The sequence below is a fragment of the Salmo salar genome, chromosome 14 (assembly GCF_965601325.2).
Source record: "Salmo salar chromosome 14, fSalSal1, whole genome shotgun sequence".
NCBI lineage: Eukaryota > Metazoa > Chordata > Actinopteri > Salmoniformes > Salmonidae > Salmo > Salmo salar.
Window position 1 is genome coordinate 54,081,867 of NC_138304.1, and position 25,050 is coordinate 54,106,916.

General features: G+C 47.9%; 1 protein-coding gene across 8 annotated transcripts in view; it reads right to left on the minus strand.

The window, feature by feature from the left end:
* Window positions 1-25,050, minus strand: part of zfyve9a (zinc finger, FYVE domain containing 9a) — an 81,169-nt gene extending 56,119 nt beyond the window's left edge. Inside the window, exons 1-4 of one of the 8 annotated variants that reach the window (XM_045694528.2) lie at window positions 24,901-25,050; window positions 13,487-13,602; window positions 13,224-13,331; window positions 714-2,311 (exon numbers count right to left, since the gene is read on the minus strand). In XM_045694528.2, the coding sequence (XP_045550484.2) occupies window positions 714-2,311; window positions 13,224-13,293 (1,668 nt within the window). In that variant the 5' untranslated portion in view covers window positions 13,294-13,331; window positions 13,487-13,602; window positions 24,901-25,050. Of the gene's footprint in view, window positions 1-713; window positions 2,312-13,223; window positions 13,332-13,486; window positions 13,603-24,070; window positions 24,661-24,900 lie in introns of those variants that run through there. The other 7 variants (XM_045694532.2, XM_045694531.2, XM_045694527.2 and 4 more) reach the window with 7 other exon arrangements.

The window sequence follows — 25,050 nt, forward strand, 5'->3', positions numbered from 1 at the left end:
CTGGAGAGAGACACACACACACACATTATATTATACCTGCAGACACACACACACATTACACCTGGAGAGAGACACACACACATTATATTATACCTGCAGACACACACACACACACACACACACCATTACACCTGGAGAGAGAGACACACACACACACCATTATATTATACCTGCAGACACACACACACCATTACATTACACCTGGAGAGAGAGAGCATTATATTGGGCTAACGGCCTGCACTGAGACATGCCTACACACTCCCTAATCTAGCTCACCTGATTCCAACTAGAAACAGATTAATACATTGAAGCAGATGAATTAACACTGGGGTTGGAGTGAAAACCTACAGGAGGGTATCGCTCCAGGAACAGGGTTGGAGTGAAAACCTACAGGAGGGTATCTCTGCAGGAACAGGGTTGGAGTGAAAACCTACAGGAGGGTCTCTCTCCAGGAACAGGGTTGGAGTGTAAACCTACAGGAGGGTCTCTCTCCAGGAACAGGATTGGAGTGTAAACCTACAGGAGGGGTATCTCTCCAGGAACAGGATTGGAGTGTAAACCTACAGGAGGGGTATCTCTCCAGGAACAGGATTGGAGTGTAAACCTACAGGAGGGGTATCTCTCCAGGAACAGGGTTGGAGTGTAAACCTACAGGAGGGGTATCTCTATCTAGGAACAGGGTTGAAGAGCCCTGCTGAATAGAATCCACCCACCTTTCCGCAGGCCCTGCAGTGATGCCTCCTCTTGGTGAAAGTAAAGCGGACCTCACACTTCATACAGACTGGAGCCTGGGAGTCAGGGACCCACACGGGGGCCACATCACCCAGGGAGGAGAGCTGTTTCCTGGGCAGAGCCCCCTGGTGATGCTGCCCCGCCTGGAAGTCATTATCCGGGCTGTTCTCTGACACCTCCACCAGGCCTGACGACGATGACGAAGACGCCCCGGTTAGCAACTCCCTCTTCACAACACCACCACCAGAGTCACCCAAGGCAACTACAGTTGCCGTATCCATGATTACGGCACCGCCACGGTTCTCAAGGTTCTTGTTCTTGCCGCCACCGGTGTTGCTGCCGGCGGTGTTGCTGCCGGCGGTGTCAGCAGAAGGTGCTAGATGGTTCTGAACCTGTTCGTATAGGGGCCGGGGGATCTGGAGTTTGAGACCGACCGGCTGTTTAGGACGTGCACCGCCGAACGGCAAGCTCACCGGCTGCAAACGACTGTTGTTCAGTTTCTTGGGTAAAGAGCTACCACCTCTTTCTCCTCCTCCTTCGTTCTCTTGCTTGCTCTCCTCCATCTCCTTCTCTTCTGTTACGGAGTCCTCCTTGGAGGGAGGAGGGGTGAGAGACCCTCTCTCCTCTTCTTCTTCTTCCCTTGCAGTCGCCAGGCCGTTGGTGAGAGCCATCTCTCCATTCTGACCTCTACTCTTCTCCAGCTCTCCGTTCAAACTCTTCTCCTTCTTTCTCCCCCCTCTCAGTTCTTCCATCACCCCTCCATTCTGTACGTTCCCCCCAGAGTCTTCTCCCGGTCTTCCCTCTCTCCATCCTCCATTCTGTCCCCTCTCCCCAGTGTCCTGTGACTGTCCCCCAGCCATGTCAGCCTCCTCTCTGTCCCTCTCCTGTATGGGTGACCCAGTCCAAGCGCTCTCTGGCTCCAGCCGGGGGTTAGACTCCTCTACTGCCACCTGTCTGTCTGCCACCTGTCTGTCCCCTCCCAGCCTCTCCTCATAGATAAAGTGTGAATGACTAATGTGAGAGCTTCCACCACTCCTCTCCCCCTGCCTACCCTCCACAGGGGCATCAGGACGTGGTTCAGAGAGGGCAGACGGCTGCTGGATTGAAGGGGTCACCCCTGTATGGTTCCCCTTGCAGGGTTCCTCACTGAGCCCGTTGAGAGCAGGGCTGGCTGGACAAGAGGAGCTGATAGAGGGGAAGCCGTTCTCCAGGGCCAGATGGTGGTAAGGAGGGGGGCTAGAAGAAGCCGGCACAGGGGGAGACAAGCCCTCCTCACCACCCACCAGCTTGCCGATGTTGGGTTGGGGGAGCGGAGGGCTGTGGACGTCTGCAGTGCGGCCTGGCCTCTCCTCTCCCCAGGAAGGAGGCTTGGCAGTGGGGTGGCGTTTGGAGTCAGGCCCTAGGAAGTGGCTAGAGGACGGGTCAGGGGCCTGGAGGGTCTTGAAGAGGAGGGGACAGTCCCCGTCCCTGGGGTCAGGGGTCAAAGCCAGAGCAGGGTTCAGAGACAAGAAGTGGGTCGGAGGGGCCAGGATCTGACTCCACTTAGCATCAGACAGAGTTGGACTGTCTGTCTCATCATCTAGAAGAAAGAGAGAGACGGAGAGAGAGAGAGAGAGAAAGAGAGCGAGACAGAAAGAGAGAGACAGAAAGAGAAAGAGAGATTATGGGCACTTTCTTCTGCGCAGGCTTTGCTACACATGCCAGATATTACAATGCCTGGATAGGTATTTTACGTATCAGCTAACCACATACACATACAGTGGGGGAAAAAAAGTATTTGATCCCCTGCTGATTTTGTACATTTGCCCACTTACAAAGAAACGATCAGTCTATAATTTTAAATGGTAGGTTTATTTGAACAGTGAGAGACAGAATAACAACAAAATAATCCAGAAAAACGCATGTCAAAAATGTTATAAATTGATTTGCATTTTAATGAGGGAAATAAGTATTTGACCCCTCTGCAAAACATGACTTAGTACTTGGTGGCAAAACCCTTCTTGGCAATCACAGAGGTCAGACGTTTCTTGTAGTTGGCCACCAGGTTTGCACACATCTCAGGAGGGATTTTGTCCCACTCTTCTTTGCAGATCTTCTCCAAGTCATTAAGGTTTCGAGGCTGACGTTTGGCAACTCGAACCTTCAGCTCCCTCTACAGATTTTCTATGGGATTAAGGTCTGGAGACTGGCTAGGCCACTCCAGGACCTTAATGTGCTTCTTCTTGAGCCACTCCTTTGTTGCCTTGGCCGTGTGTTTTGGGTCAATGTCATGCTGGAATACCCATCCACGACCCGTTTTCAATGCCCTGGCTGAGGGAAGGAGGTTCTCACCCAAGATTTGACAGTACATGGCCCCGTCAAATGATGCGGTGAAGTTGTCCTGTCCCCTTAGCAGAAAAACACCCCCAAAGCATAATGTTTCCACCTCCATGTTTGACGGTGGGGATGGTGTTCTTGGGGTCATAGGCAACATTCCTCCTCCTCCAAACATGGCGAGTTGGTGATGCCAAAGAGCTCCATTTTGCTCTAATCTGACCACAACACTTTCACCAGTTGTCCTCTGAATCATTCAGATGTTCATTGGCAAATTTCAGACGGGCATGTATATGTATTCTTGAGCAGGGGGACCTTGCGGGCGTTGCAGGATTTCAGTCCTTCACGGCGTAGTGTGTTACCAATTGTTTTCTTGGTGACTATGGTCCCAGCTGACTTGAGATCATTGACAAGATCCTCCCGTGTAGTTCTGGGCTGATTCCTCACCGTTCTCATGATCATTGCAACCCCACGAGGTGAGATCTTGCATGGAGCCCCAGGCCGAGGGATATTGACAGTTATTTTGTGTTTCTTCCATTTGTGAATAATCGCACCAAATGTTGTCACCTTCTCACCAAGCTGCTTGGCGATGGTCTTGTAGCCCATTCCAGCCTTGTGTAGGTCTACAATATTGACCCTGACATCCTTGGAGAGCTCTTTGGTCTTGGCCATGGTGGAGAGTTTGGAATCTGATTGATTGATTGCTTCTGTGGACAGGTGTCTTTTTTACAGGTAACAAGCTGAGATTAGGAGCACTCCCTTTAAGAGTGTGCTCCTAATCTCAGCTCGTTACCTGTATAAAAGACACCTGGGAGCCAGAAATCTTTCTGATTGAGAGGGGGTCAAATACTTATTTCCCTCATTAAAATGCAAATCATTTTATAACATTTTTGACATGCGTTTTTCTCAATATTTTTGTTGTTATTCTGTCTCTCACTGTTCAAATAAACCTACCATTAAAATTATAGACTGATCCTTTCTTTATCAGTGGGCAAACGTACAAAATCAGCAGGGGATCAAATACTTTTTCCCCCACTGTATGTTTTAAAAAACCTCTTTGGTACTGAAAGGGTTCAAATAGAAGTGGAAATGGAGAAACCAGAAATGGGTGGATTGGGAAATTAATGTTGGGATGTATTGGGAGGAAGTGGCCTGAAAGCCAATTTCTCCCCTCCTCCTTTCCTACGCTGCGCATTCCGAAGTACCCCTCGCAGACTGCGTTGACTACATGCCACGGCAGCTGCCATTGAGGCTGCTGGCACCATCTCTCGGGCACAGTAGGTGGCGGTGATGCACCAACGTTGGATGCCAACTGCTGGGGGAAGAAAATCCACCTAGCTAGCTAGGGGCCACCAGTACAGTGTCCTTCACCCCCGCCTGCCGAGCACTTCTTTCCCGTAGTTCGCATAACGTTATGCAGAGGTTAGTAGCTAGCTAGGGTACCCATCCCTACTCCCGTAGCACTACCTGTTAGTGATTACCCTCCCCACAGCAAATTACAAATAAAAAAAACAAATACATTTACCTAAGTATTCAAACCCTTTACTAGGTACTTTGTTGAAACATCTTAGGCAGTGATTACAGCCTTGAGTCTTCTTGGGTTTGACGCTACAAGCTTGATACACCTTTATTTGGGGAGTTTCTCCCATTCTTCTCTGCAGATCCTCTCAAGCTCTGTCAGGTTGGACGGGAGCGTCGCTGCACAGCTATTTTCTGGTCTCTCCAGAGATGTTCGATCGGGTTCAAGTCCAGGCTCTGGCTGGGCCACTCAAGGACATTCAGAGACTTGCCACTCCTGCATTGTGTGGTTAGAGTCGTTGTCCTATTGGAAGATGAACCTTCACTCCCAGTCTGAGGTACTGAGTGCTCTGGAGCAGGTTTTCATCAAGGATCTCTCTGTACTTTGCACCGTTCATCTTTCCCTCGATCCTGACGTGTCTCCCTGTCCCTGCTGAAAAACATCCCCACAGCATGATGCTGCCACCACCATGCTTCACCGTAGGGATGGTGCCAGGTTTCCTCTAGACGTTACACTTGGCATTCAGGCCAAATAGTTCAATCTTTGTTTCATCAGACCAGAGAATCTCGTTTCTCGTGGTCTGAGAGTCCTTTAGGTGCCTTTTGGCAAACTCCAAGCAGGCTGTCATGTGTCTTTTACTGAGGAGTGGCTTCCGTCTGGCTACTCTACCATAAAGGCCTGATTGGTGGAGTGCTGCAGAGATGGTTGTCCTTCTGGAAGGTTCTCCCATCTCCAGAAGAACTCCGGAGTTCTGTCAAGAGTGACAAATCGGGTTCTTGGTCATCTTCCAGACCAAGGCCCTTCTCCCCCGATTGCTCAGTTTGTCCGGACGGCCAGCTCTAGGAAGAGTCTTGGTGGTTCCAAACTCCTTCCATTTAAAAAAATGCTGGAGGCTACTGTGTTCTTGGGGACCTTCAATGCTGCAGAAATGTTTTGGTACCCTTCCCCAGATCTGTGCCTCGACACAAACCTGTCTTGGAGATCTACGGACAATTCCTTCGACCTCATGGCTTGGTTTATTCTCTGACATGTACTGTCAACTGTGGGACCTTATATAGACAGCTGTGTACCTTTCCAAATCGTGTCCAATCAATTGAATTTACCACAGGTTGATTCCAGTCAAGTTGTAGAAACATCTCAAGGATGATCAATGGAAACAGGATGCATCTGAGCTCAATTTCAAGTCTCATAGAAAAGGGTCTGAATATTTATGTAAATAAGGTATTTCCGTTTTTCAATTTTTAATACATTTGCACAAATTTCAAAAAACCTTTTTCCCGCTTCGTCAGTATGTGTAGATTGATGATTGATGAGGGAAAAAAATGTAGGGAAAAAAAACAAATCAAATTAATAATAAGGCCGTAACGTAACAAAACGTGGTTAAAGTCAAGGGGTCTGAATACTTTCTGAATGCACTGTACAAAAATAAAACCCAACATGTAAAGTGTTGCGCCCATGTTTCAAGAGCTGAAATTTTAAAAAAAAGACACCAGAAATTTTCCATACGGGCAAAAACATTATTTCTGTCCAAATGGCATGCTGACTGCAGGAATGTCCACCAGAGCTGTTACCAGATAACTTTATTTAACTAGGCAAGTCAGTTAAGAACACATTTTTATTTACAATGACGGCCTACCAGGGAACAGTGGTTTAACTGCCTTGTTCAGGGGCAGAACGACAGATTTTTACCTTGTCGGCTCTGGGCTTCGATCTTGCAACCTTTCGGTTACTAGTCCAACACTATAACCACTAGGCTACCTGCCGCCCCAGGTATGCCCATTTCTCTACCATAAGTAGCCTCCATTATCATTTCAGGGAATTTGGCAGTACATCCAACTGGCCTCAACCACAGATCAGGACCTTATGAATTTATTTCAATTGACTGATTTCCTTATATAAAACTGTAACAGTAAAATCATTGAAATTACTGCATTTCTTTCTTTGAGTAAGTTATCAGGGCCGCAGAGTCTCTGTCCTCTAAGGCACAGCTCAAGAACGTGCTCTTTAGAAAAGCTTTCAAGGACCTCGGCTAATTCGGTTCTCCTCCGGATCTGATGACACCTGTATATAAGCTTTGATTGTCCTCTCAGTTCTGGATCATCATCATTTAAAAAAAAAAAGTGCACCTTGGGTGTGAGGAAGGCTCTTTACAAATGAAATCAATTATTATTCAGTTATTTTGGCTAGCTTCACATAGGGACAAGCATGTTCCAGGGGCTGCGTTCAGCAGGACGGCAGACACAACGTTGTGGTGGTAAATGTTCAGATAGATACGTAGAACAAACCTCTGATTCTAGGAATCATGTCAGTTCTATCTGCAGCGTTCCAAAACAATTTTTTTGTTTGTTGTTGTACTGAACATGCCCTGGGGGCGTACTCAATTAGGCCGATTCTGAAACAAAACATTTCTTAAAAAGGGAAGCAAACGGAACGGAGGGACATACCAGAATTTGTCCAAAAGGAAACTAGTGTGTCTGTATGCTTCCGTTTAGTTCTTTAAAACGGTAAACTGTTTCCTTAAATGACTACAACCCAGGAAAACCCACTGAGCTATACAAAACCTGCTCTGCCCACCGCTTCTCTTCTCTTCTTCTCTTGTCTGTATGGCAAGCCCCGCCCCATAGTGGACTCTGCCCCAGTAAGAGGCTGCTCTCCCCCGTTCGCCCTCCTCCCCCGTTCGCCCTCCTCCCCCGTTCGCCCTCCTCCCCCGTTCGCCCTCCTCCCCCGTTCGCCCTCCTCCCCCGTTCGCCCTCTGTGCTCTCCCTCTCCTCTGAGACCCATCAGTCACTCTGGTACATGAATACAGTCTGAGGAATGTGGGGGGGGGGGACGACGACATTCCTGAACATTCACTTCCATAACACACACACACACACACACTTAAATCTGCCAAGCTGGATCTCTGGAAGAGGACACACAAGTAAATCAGTCACAGCCTGAACACACGGAGGTCTCCATAGCAACGGACGTTGAGTGGTGTGATAATTCCTGGGTCACCTTTGTTTTGTTTTTTTCCTCCCCACTGTTCCTCAATCTTTTTATGACCCATTCACAGCATGACTCCAACCCTGTACTGCTGATCTCTGCACTAGTCTTAAAATAGACACAGTCAGCGACAACACACACACACACTGTACTGTGCTATCCACTGTATACAATGATGTCAGACGAAGAAACTGAGATCTACAAAAAAGGTGAAATGATTGTCCCTCCTACAAGGTGGTCCCTCTGGGAGCCAGTGGTTATCGTTTTTGTATTTGAAACTGATGATATGGGCATCAAGCATCACAGTAGCAAAAAAATATTTATATATATATATTGATATAAAAAAATCTATATATTTTTTGCTACTGTGATGCCTATATCATCGGTTTCAAATACAAAAACGATAACCACTGGCTATAAAAAAATCTATATATATATATATATATATATATATATATATATTTTTTTTTTTTAAACACAGCCACTGAAAAACATTGATTTACTTGCAAGTGACAGAACACTAAATCGAAGCTGGTCCCATTAGATAACATGGCACACATTAGCACTATGCTAACCTCTATAGGTGGTTCTGATTCTATCCTGGCACAACTTCAGCCTACGAAAGACCTTAGACTTTTATAATCCACCAACCAATGGCATTCCTTAAAATTAAGTCAACCCTGGCTAAAGAGGGATATTTTTTAAACCTACAAATTCAAGGTTTACGTTGGTCTGTAACAAAATGTCTGCTAATATTACACTGATACATTCTTAACTAGGCTAAAGCTAAGGTTAGATAATATTTTCACTTCTTTCGGCAAAGGACAACCCTAAGTCTAGGTGGTTCCAAACTTCTTTCATTTAAGAATGATAGAGGCACTGTGTCCTTGGTGCCCTTCCCCAGATCTGTGCCTTGACACAATCTTGTCTCAGAACTCTACGGACAATTCCTTCAACCTCATGGCTTCATTATGGGCTATTGTGTGTAGACTGACGAGGGAAAAAAATGAATTTAATACATTTTAGAATAAGGCCATAATAATGTAACAAAAACGTGGAAAAAGTCAAGGTGTCTGAATACTTTCTGAATGCACTGTAAATACATTTTTCAAGGGGGGGGGGGGGGGCGACGACATGCGATTCTAACCCTTGCCACAATCACGTGGACTATGCACCAGATCGTTGCTTGATGATCAGAACATGCTGTTGGGACTAGTTAGTTAAGTTTAGGTTACTTAAGGTATGTTAAGGACACTTCCATCCATGAACAAGTGTTGGGAACACATCTAACTACTTAAACAATTTTAAAATTTGTCTGATGCACTTGTGTTACCTCATGCTATCTGGTCCCATGTGGCTCAGTTGGAAGAGATTGGCGACACTAGGGTTGTGGTTTCAAGTCCCAAAAGGGGACCAGCACGAAAAAGTACAAGTAGGTATTAACTCGCTAATGGATAAGAGCATCTGCTAAATGACTCAAATGTACATGCATCTTGATGGTACCAGCTATAATTCAGCATTGTCACGTGAAAGTAAATCAATAGGCGGATATACATTTTGTGCGTAACATTGAACTTTCAAAAGGCTCGCAAGTATTGCCCCACAGTGTTGGTTGTTTGAAGGAACATCTTGTTCTATTGTCCCAAACAAGAAAATGCTCATCCAGAAGCAGCGCCCCTAGTGGCCAGGGACTTTAATGCAGGGAAACTTAAATCTGGTTTACCTCATTTCTACCCTCATGTCACATTTGCAACCAGAGGAAAAAATAAAAACAAAAACCCGAGACCAACTCTACTCCACACAGAGACGCATACAAAGCTCTCCCTCGCCCTCCGTTTGGCAAATCTGACAATTCTATCCTCCTGATTCCTGCTTATAAGCGAAAACTAAAGCAGGAAGTACCAGTGACTCGTTCAATACGGAAGTGGTCAGATGAAGCGGATACTAAGCTACAGGACTGTTTTGCTAGCACAGACTGGAATATGTTCCGGGATTCATCCAATGGCATTGAGGAGTATACCACCTCAGTCATCGGCTTCATCAATAAGTTCATCGACGACGTCGTCCCCACAGTGACTGTACGTACATATCCCGACCAGAAGCAATGGATTACAGGCAACATCCGCACTGAGCTAAAGGCTAGAGCTGCTGCTTTCAAGGAGCGGGACACTAATCTGTACGACTGACGTTCATCGGATGTTTATTTTAATTTTATTAAAACTAGGCAAGTCAGTTAAGAACAAATTCTTATTTACAATGACGGCCTACGCAGCCAAACCCTAAACCGGACGACGCTGAGCCAATTGTGCGCTGCCCTATGGGACTCCCAATCACGGCCAGTTGTGATACAGCCTGGAATCGAACCAGGGTGTGTAGTGACTCCTGAGATGCAGTGTCTTAGACCGCTGCGCCACTCGGGAGCCCTAATGTGGCAGGGCTTAAAAACCATTACAGACTACAAAAGGGAAACCCAGCCATGAGCTGCTCAGTGACGCAAGTCTATCAGAAGAGCTAAATGCCTTTTATGCTCACTTCGAGGCAAGCAACACTGAAGGATGCATGAGTGCATCAGCTGATCCGGACGACAGTGTGATAACGCTCTCGGTAGCCTATATGAGCAAGACCTTTAAACAGATCAACATTCACAAAGCCGCGGAGCTAGACGGATTACCAGGAAATGTACTCAAAGCATGCGCGGACCAACCAGCATAACAGTGGTAGGCCTGATTACCGACAGCCAATAGGGAGGAGGTCAGAGACAACCTCTCCCTCAATGTGAGCAATACAAAAGGAGCTGATTGTGGACTACAGGAAAAGGCGGGCCGAACAGGCCCCCATTTACATCAACGGGGCTGTAGTGGAGCGGGTCGAGAGTTAAGTTCCTTCGTGTCAACATCAACGAACTATCATAGTCCAAGCACACCAAGACAGTCGTGAAGAGGGCACGACAAAACCTATACCTCAGGAGATCATTTTTTTTGGGGGGCATGGTTCCCCAGATCCTCAAAAAGTTCTACAGCTGCACCATCGAGAGCATCCTGATCGGTTGCATCACCGCCTGGTATGTCAACTGCTCGGCATCTGACCATAAGGCGTTACAGAGGGTAGCGCGTACGGCCCAGTACATCACATCCAGGACCTATATACTAGGCGGTGTCAGTCTCCAGTCACCCAAGTCAGACTGTTCTCTCCGCTACTGCTAAGGCAAACCGTACCGGCGCGTAAAGTCTAGGTCCAAAAGGCTCTTTAACAGCTTCTATTCCCAAGCCATAAAACCGCTGAACACTAAATCAAATGGCCACCTGGACTATTTTACATTGATGCTGCTGCCCAGTCACCCCCTGTTTTTACACTGCTGCTAGACGCTGTTTATCATCTATGCAGTCACTTTACCCCTACCTACATGTAACCGATGTGAAATGGCTAGCTAGTTAGTGGTGGTGTGCGCTAATAGCGTTTCAATCGGGTAACGTCACTCGCTCTGAGACCTTGAAGTAGTTGTTCCCCTTGCTCTGCAAGGGCTGCAGCTTTTGTGGCGTGATGGGTAACGATGCTTCGTGGGGTGTCAGTTGTTGATGTGTGCAGAGGGTCCCTGGTTCAAGCCCAGGTTGGGGCAAAGAGAGGGAGGGAAGCTAAACTGTTAACCTCTATGGGCTAGGTGGGACTCAACAGCCAGTGTAATCCGGTGGCGCGAAATACAAATACCTCAAAAATGCAAAAACTTCAATTTTTCAAACATATGACTATTTTACACCATTTTAAAGACAAGACTCTCGTTAATCTAACCACACTGTCCGATTTCAAAAAGGCTTTACAACGAAAGCAAAACATTAGATTATGTCAGCAGAGTACCCAGCCAGAAATAATCAGACACCCATTTTTCAAGCTAGCATATAATGTCACATAAACCCAAACCACAGCTAAATGCAGCACTAACCTTTGATGATCTTCATCAGATGACAACCCTAGGACATTATGTTATACAATACATGCATGTTTTGTTCAATCAAGTTCATATTTATATCAAAAACCAGCTTTTTACATTAGCATGTGACTAGCATGTGACTAGCATTCCGACCGAACACTGCCGGTGAATTTACTAAATTACTCACAATAAACGTTCAACAAAAAACATAATTATTTTAAGAATTATAGATACAGAACTCCTCTATGCACTCGATATGTCCGATTTTAAAATAGCTTTTCGGTGAAAGCACATTTTGCAATATTCTCAGTAGATAGCCCGGCATCACAGGGCTAGCTATTTAGACACCCAGCAAGTTTAGCACTCACCAAAGTCAGATTTACTATAAGAAAAATGTTATTACCTTTGCTGTTCTTGGTCAGAATGCACTCCCAGGACTTCTACTTCAAAAACAAATGTTGGTTTGGTCCCAAATAATCCATTGTTATATCCAAATAGCGGCGTTTTGTTCGTGCGTTCAAGACACTATCCGAAAGGGTAAATAAGGGTGACGAGCATGGCGCATTTCGTGACATTTTTTTTTTAAATATTCCATTACTGTACTTCGAAGCATGTCAACCACTGTTTAAAATCAATTTTTATGCAATTTTTCTCGTAATAAAGCGATAATATTCCGACCGGGAAAGCGTGTATACGTACAAAGAGAGAGAAAATAAAAACATCTCGTGCCCTCGTGCACGAGCGGTCAGAGTACTCTGACCAGCCACTATCCAAACGCGATAATGTGTTTCAGCCTGGGGCTGCCTCGATATCATTCAGCTTTTTCCCGGGCTCTGAGAGCCTATGGGAACCGTAGGAAGTGTCACGTTACAGCAAAGATCCTCAGTCTTCAATAAAAAGAGCCAAGATGAACAACAACTTGTCAGACAGGCCACTTCCTGTTCAGAATCTTCTCAGGTTTTTGCCTGCCATATGAGTTCTGTTATACACAGACTCCATTCAAACAGTTTTAGAAACTTTAGGGTGTTTTCTATCCAAAGCCAATAATTATATGCATATTCTAGTTACTGGGCAGGAGTAGTAACCAGATTTAATCGGGTACGTTTTTTATCCGGCCGTGTCAATACTGCCCCCTAGCCCTAACAGGTTAAATACATGTACAAATTACCTCGACTAACCTCTATCCCCGCACATTGACTTGGTACCCCCTGTATATAGCGTTGCTATTGTGTTACTTTTTACTTTAGTTTATTAGGTCAATATGTTCTTAACTCTCTTGGTTAAGGGCTTGTAAGTAAGTATTTCACTCTAAGGTCTACACCTGTTGTATTCGGCGCATGTGACAAATAAAGTTTGATTTGATGGGAAACGGATGTGGCAGTTCCACCGCTAAGGACTCCAGATTCATCACCTTTTAAAATTCAACAGCGATATGAACGTCACACACACTTAAAAACAGACAAGCGCTCGCACACACCTCAACCAAATATATATGACACCAATTACCCATAACCCTGAGGGAGAGGCCGATCCTATTATCTGCATTCCCTCTTCGCTCGTTACCCTCAAGTGATGTGTGGTGTGTGTATTCCCTCTCCACCGTTACCCTCCTTTAACAACCAGATAATACGTCCTATAAAAAAACTCACTCTGGAGAGAAGAGGAGAATCAACGCTCAGCCCAGAAACAGTACGTCTGATCACTTGATTGCCAATTGGCTAATTTGTTAATTGGGTTAATTGGTCTCACCTTGGTTCTGTTCAAAGTCATCCAGCACCTTATCCAGGTTGAAGGCCTCTGCCTGGAAGTAATTCTCCATGGGTCAGTTAACTCCACCCTGACACAAGCTGCAGGAACCTGTTAACGTCACAGGGTTAACAACATAACCATCAGTATGACTCCCCCTCCCCCAAGAAGTCCTCCTCTCCCCCCCCCCTGCCCACAGGTAGTCTTCAGTAGCAGTCCCAGGTAGTCTCGACTGTGTAGGCTTCTCTCCCTTCCTTCCCCCTCACCTGCCCAAAGGTCCTCTCTCCTGCCGCAGTCCCAGGTAGCCGTTGTCTCTCTGCAGACTTCTCTCTCTCTCAGCCTCACTTCCTCATCCAGTCTGGCCAGCGCCAAGCGCCCATACCTGCAACGACAGGAACATGTCACACTCGAGCTCATCAAGAATTGGCCTGTAGTTTGTGTTCCCAGTTTCATTTACACACCTGCATCATTTACATCACCTGTATCTCTCTCACGAAGCGTGCACACTTCAGGGAAAAGTGGTAGTGAACGAGTGCACACTTCAGGGAAAAGTGGTAGAGAGAAATGAGCAGAACAGCAGAGCTGGACTACAGTAACGCGGCCAATAGGAGCAGAACAGCAGAGCTGGACTACAGTAACGCGGCCAATAGGAGCAGAACAGCAGAGCTGGACTACAGTAACGCGGCCAATAGGAGCAGAACAGCAGAGCTGGACTACAGTAACGCGGCCAATAGGAGCAGAACAGCAGAGCTGGACTACAGTAACGCGGCCAATAGGAGCAGAACAGCAGAGCTGGACTACAGTAACGCGGCCAATAGGAGCAGAACAGCAGAGCTGGACTACAGTAACGCGGCCAATAGGAGCAGAACAGCAGAGCTGGACTACAGTAACGCGGCCAATAGGAGCAGAACAGCAGAGCTGGACTACAGTAACGCGGCCAATAGGAGCAGAACAGCAGAGCTGGACTACAGTAACGCGGCCAATAGGAGCAGAACAGCAGAGCTGGACTACAGTAACGCGGCCAATAGGAGCAGAACAGCAGAGCTGGACTACAGTAACGCGGCCAATAGGAGCAGAACAGCAGAGCTGGACTACAGTAACGCGGCCAATAGGAGCAGAACAGCAGAGCTGGACTACAGTAACGCGGCCAATAGGAGCAGAACAGCAGAGCTGGACTACAGTAACGCGGCCAATAGGAGCAGAACAGCAGAGCTGGACTACAGTAACGCGGCCAATAGGAGCAGAACAGCAGAGCTGGACTACAGTAACGCGGCCAATCGGAGCAGAACAGCAGAGCTGGACTACAGTAACACGGCCAATCGGAGCAGAACAGCAGAGCTGGACTACAGTAACACGGCCAATAGGAGCAGAACAGTAGAGCTGGACTACAGTAACACGGCCAATAGGAGCAGAACAGTAGAGCTGGACTACAGTAACACGGCCAATAGGAGCAGAACAGTAGAGCTGGACTACAGTAACACGGCCAATAGGAGCAGAACAGTAGAGCTGGACTACAGTAACACTCCTGGCCAGTCTTGTTGCTGACCTCAGGAGATCCAGGAGTAAAACCTGCACTGTTTCAACTTCAGGGTCATGGCAGTATAAAGAAGGACAATAAAACAGAGAGGAGAGACCCAGGCTTTACACCAGGGACCTGATATTCTGCAGTGACTGCGTTACAAAAAGGTGCCGACTCCACACATTTTCCGCTTAGTTAGAGATGCAAGGTCCCCGCCTTCCCCCTACCCACACACACTGCAGGGTGGAACACAGGAGGTCGCTAGTAGAAAAAGCTGGATGGAGCAGGGTCGGCCCGCTCCGTCCAGCGTCTCAGGGCAGTGACACAGCAGGGTCGGCCCGCTCCGTCCAGCGTCTCAGGGCAGTGACACAGCAGGGTCGGCCCGCTCCGTCCAGCGTCTCAGGGCAGTGACACAGCAGGGTCGGCCCGCTCCGTCCAGCGTCTCAGGGCAGTGACACAGCAGGGTCGGCCCGCTCCGTCCAGCGTCTCAGGGCAGTGACACAGCAGGGTCGGCCCGCTCCGTCCAGCGTCTCAGGGCAGTGACACAGCAGGGTCGGCCCGCTCCGTCCAGCGTCTCAGGGCAGTGACACAGCAGGGTCGGCCCGCTCCATCCAGCGTCTCAGGGCAGTGACACAGCAGGGTCGGCCCGCTCCGTCCAGCGTCTCAGGGCAGTGACACAGCAGGGTCGGCCCGCTCCGTCCAGCGTCTCAGGGCAGTGACACAGCAGGGTCGGCCCGCTCCATCCAGCGTCTCAGGGCAGTGACACAGCAGGGTCGGCCCGCTCCGTCCAGCGTCTCAGGGCAGTGACACAGCAGGGTCGGCCCGCTCCATCCAGCGTCTCAGGGCAGTGACACAGCAGGGTCGGCCCGCTCCGTCCAGCGTCTCAGGGCAGTGACACAGCAGGGTCGGCCCGCTCCGTCCAGCGTCTCAGGGCAGTGACACAGCAGGGTCGGCCCGCTCCGTCCAGCGTCTCAGGGCAGTGACACAGCAGGGTCGGCCCGCTCCGTCCAGCGTCTCAGGGCAGTGACACAGCAGGGTCGGCCCGCTCCATCCAGCGTCTCAGGGCAGTGACACAGCAGGGTCGGCCCGCTCCGTCCAGCGTCTCAGGGCAGTGACACAGCAGGGTCGGCCCGCTCCGTCCAGCGTCTCAGGGCAGTGACACAGCAGGGTCGGCCCGCTCCATCCAGCGTCTCAGGGCAGTGACACAGCAGGGTCGGCCCGCTCCGTCCAGCGTCTCAGGGCAGTGACACAGCAGGGTCGGCCCGCTCCGTCCAGCGTCTCAGGGCAGTGACACAGCAGGGTCGGCCCGCTCCGTCCAGCGTCTCAGGGCAGTGACACAGCAGGGTCGGCCCGCTCCGTCCAGCGTCTCAGGGCAGTGACACAGCAGGGTCGGCCCGCTCCGTCCAGCGTCGCAGGGCAGTGACACAGCAGGGTCGGCCCGCTCCGTCCAGCGTCTCAGGGCAGTGACACAGCAGGGTCGGCCCGCTCCATCCAGCGTCTCAGGGCAGTGACACAGCAGGACTGGACAGCTCCGTCCAGCGTCTCAGGGCAGTGACACAGCAGGACTGGACAGCTCCGTCCAGCGTCTCAGGGCAGTGACACAGCAGGACTGGACAGCTCCGTCCAGCGTCTCAGGGCAGTGACACAGCAGGGTCGGCCCGCTCCATCCAGCGTCTCAGGGCAGTGACACAGCAGGACTGGACAGCTCCGTCCAGCGTCTCAGGGCAGTGACACAGCAGGGTCGGCCCGCTCCGTCCAGCGTCTCAGGGCAGTGACACAGCAGGGTCGGCCCGCTCCATCCAGCGTCTCAGGGCAGTGACACAGCAGGGTCGGCCCGCTCCGTCCAGCGTCTCAGGGCAGTGACACAGCAGGGTCGGCCCGCTCCGTCCAGCGTCTCAGGGCAGTGACACAGCAGGGTCGGCCCGCTCCGTCCAGCGTCGCAGGGCAGTGACACAGCAGGGTCGGCCCGCTCCGTCCAGCGTCTCAGGGCAGTGACACAGCAGGGTCGGCCCGCTCCATCCAGCGTCTCAGGGCAGTGACACAGCAGGACTGGACAGCTCCGTCCAGCGTCTCAGGGCAGTGACACAGCAGGGTTGCCATCCACTTTCTCCATTTCAATCCAGTCAATTCAGGAGGAGATGTGAACATTCATGGAATTGATGGTGATCATTGGTGACGCAAAACAAGGATGACCTGGAATGAACCAACCAAATGACTCAACAGAAACAAACACCTAGATGGAACACTACTGTAACAAAATGACTCCACAATACAACCCTACTCTCCAGACAGAACACTACTGTAACGTACCTTCTTCCACCCAAATCAGCCAACATGAATTATAGAATAAAGAACCAAACTAAATCACATGAATTATAGAAGAGCACCAAACTCAGAGGATGATTTAATTGCAGAGCCTGGCGGTCCAGAGCCTGGCGGTCCAGAGCCTGGCGGTCCAGAGCCTGGCGGTCCAGAGCCTGGCGGACCAGAGCCTGGCGGACCAGAGCCTGGCGGTCCAGAGCCTGGCGGTCCAGAGCCTGGCGGACCAGAGCCTGGCGGACGGTAACGCCATGTCCAGGCGGCTCCGGTAACGCCAGGTACATGTCCATATTATCTGTCCTTCTTCCTCCCAAAGTGTGCACATGCTCACTTCCCTTTCACATATTTAAAAGGAAGTGTTCTAGGAGATGGAAACTCCCACAGGTCCATCCCTTGCCACACAAATCTAAAAGCATTGGATTGGTGGAGGAGCGAAGGAGTCCACACTTCTGGAGAAAGGAGCCATTACTGTACCACCACGACTAACGGTACAGTCCTCCAGCCCCCCCCCCCCCCCCCCGTCACGACTAACGGTACAGTCCTCCAGCCCCCCGCCCGTCACGACTAACGGTACAGTCCTCCAGCCCCCCCCCGTCACGACTAACGGTACAGTCCTCCAGCCCCCCCCCGTCACGACTAACGGTAGAGTCCTCCAGCCCCCCCCCCCCATCACGACTAACGGTAGAGTCCTCCAGCCCCCCCCCCCCCCCCCCGTCACGACTAACGGTACAGTCCTCCAGCCCCCCCCCCCCCCCCGTCACGACTAACGGTACAGTCCTCCAGCCCCCCTTTCATGATTAAGGGTAGTCAGAGGATCTAGCCGGTCTGTTGATGAGATGTGAGACTCACACAGATAACACAACCAGATTAGAGAACGTGGTTTGCAGAGCTCACGGGCCGCCACCACCACCACATACACAGTCTTCTTCTAACCTTAACGTGAGTTGACCGGTCTAGAACCAGCTCAGTTTAAAGATGGATTGTTCAGACACAATGTAGAGTAATTCAATCTGAACCAGACAGGCTCCTGTTCTCACAGAGCAGTGTGCGTGGAGGTGCTGGAGGCTGTCTACATGGTTTGTAGCAGTGAGTATGTAGCATGATGCTAGTTACTATACCGACACCAAACTACCTGACCTCATAACAGCAATGACTGGCCATCACCTAACACAAGGGTTAGGCGCCCTATTCCCTACGTAGGGAATAGGGTTCCATAGGTGTCTGGTCTAAAGTAGTGCACTATATAGGGAATAGGGTGCCATAGGGCTCTGGTCTAAAGTAGCGCACTATGTAGGGAACAGGGTTCCATTAAGGACGCAATAAAGCGTCTTTGTAAACATGACAGCAGGCGTTAGGTAAAGTGATGACGAGGCAATGACACACTGGGTGACAAAAGTCAAACAAGAAATTCTGCCCCCCCCCAATCACTCACTGCTCTGTGACCCCCACCAACAATGTAGTCACTGCTCTGTGACCCCCACCAACAATGTAGTCACTGCTCTGTGACCCCCACCAACAATGTAGTCACTGCTCTGTGACCCCCACCAACAATGTAGTCACTGCTCTGTGACCCCCACCAACAATGTAGTCACTGCTCTGTGACCCCCACCAACAATGTAGTCACTGCTCTGTGACCCCCACCAACAATGTAGTCACTGCTCATCATACTAAGACAAGACAGACTACCCTTCCCTTGTTCTCTCTCTTTCTGTATGATAACTACTAAGACATGAAGAGAGGACTAAAGCCTGAGATTTAAATGCTGTGTAGCAGAGGTACAGAGAGGAAGGTGCTGTCAGACTGTCACAGAAAGTATCTATTAACCTCCTTTCATCTCACATTTCAACTGCTATTACCAGATTTCTCTCTTCCCCCTCTCTCCGCTTTGATTTACATTTAAACACCAAGGGTGTGTCCCAAATGGCAGCCTATTCTTTCATATATATATATATATCTACTATTGAGAAGAGCCAAATCATAAGTAGGGCACTATGAAGGGAATAAAGGTGCCATTTGGAACACACACCCCCAGAGACAAACCCCAGTAGGAACAAGCTGCCTGTCAGCCTGCCATCAGAGACAAACCCCAGTAGGAAAAAGCTGTCTGCCATCAGAGACAAACCCCAGTAGGAAAAAGCTGTCTGCCATCAGAGACAAACCCCAGTAGGAAAAAGCTGTCTGCCATCAGAGACAAACCCCAGTAGGAAAAAGCTGTCTGCCATCAGAGACAAACCCCAGTAGGAAAAAGCTGTCTGCCATCAGAGACAAACCCCAGAGTGTAACCTACATCAGAGAAGTCAGTCTGAAGGCCCCCCCCCCCCCCCCCCCCATCCCACCATAGGCCGGGTCTACGTCCCTAACTAAACCCTAAATAGTGTTCTGCCGTGTGGAACCAACCTGTAGAGGTTCTGCCGTGTGGAACCAACCTATAGAGGTTCTGCCGTGTGGAACCAACCTATAGAGGTTCTGCCGTGTGGAACCAACCTATAGAGGTTCTGCCGTGTGGAACCAACCTATAGAGGTTCTGCCGTGTGGAACCAACCTATAGAGGTTCTGCCGTGTGGAACCAACCTATAGAGGTTCTGCCGTGTGGAACCAACCTATAGAGGTTCTGCCGTGTGGAACCAACCTATAGAGGTTCTGCCGTGTGGAACCAACCTATAGGTAAGCCATCATGCGTTAGTAAATACTGTATCTCCTGTGTGAGTTCCTATCCGCCCTCCAGAAGGGAGAGCGGTCAGATGAGACCAGTATAGACCAAGGTAAACGTTGACTAGTTTTACAACGTCAATATACTGGATGATGACTTCATTACAAAGTATTTTCTGATTACAGTCCAATATTCATCTTCAGATCTACAAACAGTGTCTCAGATTGTTGTTTAGCCTTGTCGAAAACAAATAGCAGGTTCCTTATGTATCAAGCTTCTCAAAGTAGGAGCACTGACCTGAGATCAGGGGCTGTGGCCACAAAGCTTCTCAAAGTAGGAGCACTGACCTGAGATCAGGGGCTGTGGCCACAAAGCTTCTCAAAGTAGGAGCACTGACCTGAGATCAGGGGCTGTAGCCACAAGTGCTGATGAGAGAGATTTTACTCCTCCTGTTATGGGTCAAAATAAAATCTATGCATGAAGCCTCTTTAGTCATATGAGTCCCACCAAGTGGACAGATATTTAGGAGACCTCATGAGCTGTCCGAACCAGTTAAGAGTTACCAGGTAGCCTATTGGTTAGAGCATTGGACTTGTAACCGGAAAGGTTGCTGGATTGAATCCCAGAGCTGACAAGGTAAAAATCTGTTGTTCTGCCCCTGAACAAGGCAGTTAACCCACTGTTCCTAGGCCGTCATTGTAAATAAGAATTTGTTCTTAACTGACTTGCCTAGTTAAATAAATAACAAAACTAAATGCTGTCTTGAGAAGTGAACAATGCCGCGAGTCGGCGGTGTGCCGCGCCACATGCAATAGCGTTGGAGTTGTTAGAAGAATGTCTTGATAATTCTATATGAGTAATACAGACAGACATGCAACAGTAGACTAAACCATTGGTCACCAAACCTTTGAGTCAAAATGCAAGTCAAAATCTTGAGTCAAAATCTACAGCTCAGATTATCATGTTATTTTCTTTAACATGACTTTTAAAAAACAAATGGTTTGTAGTAGTCTATAGCCCAATATATTGGCTATCCTTGAATTGCCCTGACAATGTTCTCAGACCATTTAGAAATGATATTTAAAACACGTTATGTATTGGATCACACTGGTAATAGATCATTTTGTTGTATTACTTGTGAGGCACTGCTGAGTGAGCATGATAATTGAGAAAAGGGGACAGCTGATGGCGAAACTCAAGTTATACTGCATTATATCTGACTCGTGCACCAATTCATGTTGTTAATCCCATGTCCAGATAACGTGAAATATTATTTGATAAAAAAAAAGAATTAAATTAAAATTAAAAAAAGAGAAGTAATTAATAATAACAATTCAAGCTTATCAGAACACTTTGCTATAGTCATTCATTACAGCTGCAGTGCTGGTTGTAGCGTGAGTGGAAGTAGGGAGAAACCGCATTTTATGGCTAATAAAAAAAATTTAAAAAAGTGTTGAACAACGTGTTGACAGTGTTGAGTAAAAACTTGAACATACTCATAAAAACAGCAGCGCTTCGCTGTAGTCGTTGAAGCCTTCTCGTGGTTTTAAAAGTTTGGAAATCTCACAGTATCGACTTGGCAGTGAGCTCAAGGTTATTTTTTTACAGTCTATGGCTCCAGGAAACAGTGCAGTCACGGTGATCAGAGCTATCCGATTGGCCAACGGTAGGCCTGTAGGTGCACTTGTTCTCTAGGCCTGGCGAGTCGTAGTTCTACCTTCAGACACATGAAATGATTCAAAAACGGGAACACTTGGTTTTCCGACACTATACCTGCTAAATCAGGTGCACCTACCGCCAACAGCACGAAACCAATAATAAAAATAGAAACAAGGCTTTGTCTTTGTTGGGTTTTTTTTACCAGAAATGTTTGGTGATCGACTAGGAATGTCATGGAGACCGACCAGTCCATCAAAGGGTTGGTAACCACTGCACTAAGCTAATAAATGTGAACGAGGGTCAGACATCTTTCCTTTCCAGTAGCTCAAACTGTCATGTTTACCTGCTCAAACTTTTACAAGTTGATTTTACTCCTGACTCAAGAGTTAGTCTGAGCAGCGTCCTAACACCAGCCTAAAACCTACTCTGAGCAGCGTCCTAACACCACCCTAAAACCTACTCTGAGCAGCGTCCTAACACCAGCCTAAAACCTACTCTGAGCATCGTCCTAACACCAGCCTAAAACCTACTCTGAGCAGCGTCCTAACACCAGCCTAAAACCTACTCTGAGCAGCGTCCTAACACCACCCTAAAACCTACTCTGAGCAGCGTCCTAACACCAGCCTAAAACCTACTCTGAGCAGTGTCCTAACACCACCCTAAAACCTACTCTGAGCAGCGTCCTAACACCACCCTAAAACCTACTCTGAGCAGCGTCCTAACACCACCCTAAAACCTACTCTGAGCAGCGTCCTAACACCACCCTAAAACCTACTCTGAGCAGCATCCTAACACCACCCTAAAACCTACTCTGAGCAGCATCCTAACATCACCCTAAAACCTACTCTGAGCTGGGAGTATTTTTAGTCTTATAAAAACAGGTTAACTGGATTCCTGGAGCCTTTTCTGAGATGTTTTGTGAATAAGGGAACTGGTCCCTCCCCTGTCCATGTTCTCTTTTAAATGGGGATCTAAAAAAAGGCAGAACGGATCAATCTGCAGTCCTAAATACCGTGGCCTAGCTTCTTGGATAGGCCAGCCTCTTTCACTTACTCTAACACAACTATCCTACACAAGGAATCAGTTCAATACTTAGGCTACTTATTATACCGTTTGTAGTTAATCTGGCCTGTTGGAAGTACTCTACTACACCGCTCTGGGAACCGCTTACCAACAACAGCTGTGTTAAGTAGCTGTGTTAAGTAGTTGAAGCCATAACAGGCTAAAAATAAGCCCCACAAAGTCACATTCAGTACGCGGTGGACAATAATGTTACCTTAGGTCGTTACATTTCATAATATTACTAGAAGATAGCTTAGCTATGATGAGAACAAGTGCCAGCTAGTTGGTTGTATATGGTTAACTTGTGTCCAGGGAGTTAATGAGGTTAGGATCAGTACAGAAACCTCTATAGGGACCTGCTGTTGAGGTAATATGCTAGTAGCAATACAGAAACCTCTTTAGGGATCTGCTGTTGAGGTAATATGCTAGTAGAGATACAGAAACCTCTATAGGGATGTGCTGTTGAGGTAATATGCTAGTAGCAATACAGAAACCTCTATAGGGATGTGCTGTTGAGGTAATATGCTAGTAGCAATACAGAAACCTCTTTAGGGATCTGAGGTAATATGCTAGTAGCAATACAGAAACCTCTTTAGGGACCTGCTGTTGAGGTAATATGCTAGTAGCAATACAGAAACCTCTATAGGGATCTGCTGTTGAGGTAATATGCTAGTAGCAATACAGAAACCTCTATAGGGATCTGCTGTTGAGGTAATATGCTAGTAGCAATACAGAAACATCTATAGGGATGTGCTGTTGAGGTAATATGCTAGTAGCAATACAGAAACCTCTTTAGGGATCTGCTGTTGAGGTAATATGCTAGTAGCAATACAGAAACCTCTTTAGGGATCTGCTGTTGAGGTAATATGCTAGTAGCGATACAGAAACCTCTTTAGGGATCTGAGGTAATATGCTAGTAGCAATACAGAAACCTCTTTAGGGACCTGCTGTTGAGGTAATATGCTAGTAGCAATACAGAAACCTCTTTAGGGATCTGCTGTTGAGGTAATATGCTAGTAGCAATATGCTAGTAGCGATACAGAAACCTCTTTAGGAGGCCGCACACGTTAGTCAATAACATCAAGGCTACAATGTTGTAACAACGTGCTCAAAATGTTACTAAATAGTAGCAGCACAGAGCGATAAGGTTAACAAGTAGTAGTTTAGGATAAATAGATATATTGTAGCTGGTAAAAATCAGCGGGGTGGTCGTGTGTAGTAGCGGCTACTGGCTGCTGTAATCACGGACAGGCATGTCGTCCTCTCCCCGGTTATTATGGATATAAAAACGCCCGATTGGGTTTTTCATGTGAACAAAGCTGCCACCCGAAAGCAGACTAAATGTTGTCCACTGCCAGCTAAGACATTAGTTAGCGTTATTCCCCGTCGGTTAGCTCGCTAGCTAATGTTGTTTATGTGGCTTTGCTACTCAACGTTGGACGCTAACGACACAGATACTTTAAATAGACAAATGTTACCTAATGAGTCAAATATTCAGCATCATCTTTATAAAATGTCCCCTATCAGAGGTTATAAATGAAGACTTCCAGACTGCCGTAAATATAATACATAGTAGCCAGCATGTTGTACCAGAGGTGAGATTAGATGGAAAAACAAAGCGATGGTATTTACTATACTCACTGGTGTTATCCCCATCATCAAGTTTAGTAGCATGAAATCCTTCTCTCGCTCTCTCACAGTCATTTACTATACTCACTGGTGTTATCCTCATCATCAAGTTTAGTAGCATGAAATCCTTCTGTTGGAATCCCTCATTCTCTCTCTCTGTCTCTCTCACACACAGTCATTTACAACGATAGCCTTTAAAAAAATCTGATTTGACAAGTCTCTCCGTGAAGCCAAAACCCCCACTTACAGTTGTGTTGTTGCCAGACTCGAACAGCAGAAGTCTGAAAGTAATAGTTGTACCACAACACTGAACAAAACCTCCTCCTCCTCCTCCAAGGCTTAACATGAGGAAAGGTTACCGGAGCTGTAACGGCAGCAAAACGCACGACATCTTGGCTCAATCCATCCCGAACGGTGACCGAGCCGGGATTAAAGACGAGCTCCACGGTTAAGTCAGTCCGGTATTCATTTCATAACGTTGTGAGGTGGTTTTTCCAGGCTACAGAACAAGGCCGCAAAGCCAGAGCAGAAAATCCAGCAGCACAGCGCCCCTTGATCCTGAGGAAATACGTCTTAAAACGACACCCAATTCCCTGTCTAGTTCAACGCAGTCAAAACTAGTGGACTACATGTGGAATACAACTCCTTCTCGCCATTTAAAACGTAACCGATGGCAATTCATTGTATATAGGATTTCACATTGGCTATGTAACCATGCACTGTTGTGATTATCCTGAAGCCACGACGTTTCATTTGTAATGAATTCTTATGTCAGGCAGACATTCATGATCAGGAAAGTTCTTTCCAGCCACTATATTGAATTAAATGATATGTGAACTTACTTCTCCGCTTGTCCGTGCGGTTGGTCCTTTTGGAGGAAGGAAAGTATAATTAGGTGAACTTTTCAAAACGCTCACCTGAAGCATGCGTACAAAGAACCGTGTAAACACGTGCACGATCTGTGCAGGTATGAACGCGTCTGTTTTCATCTA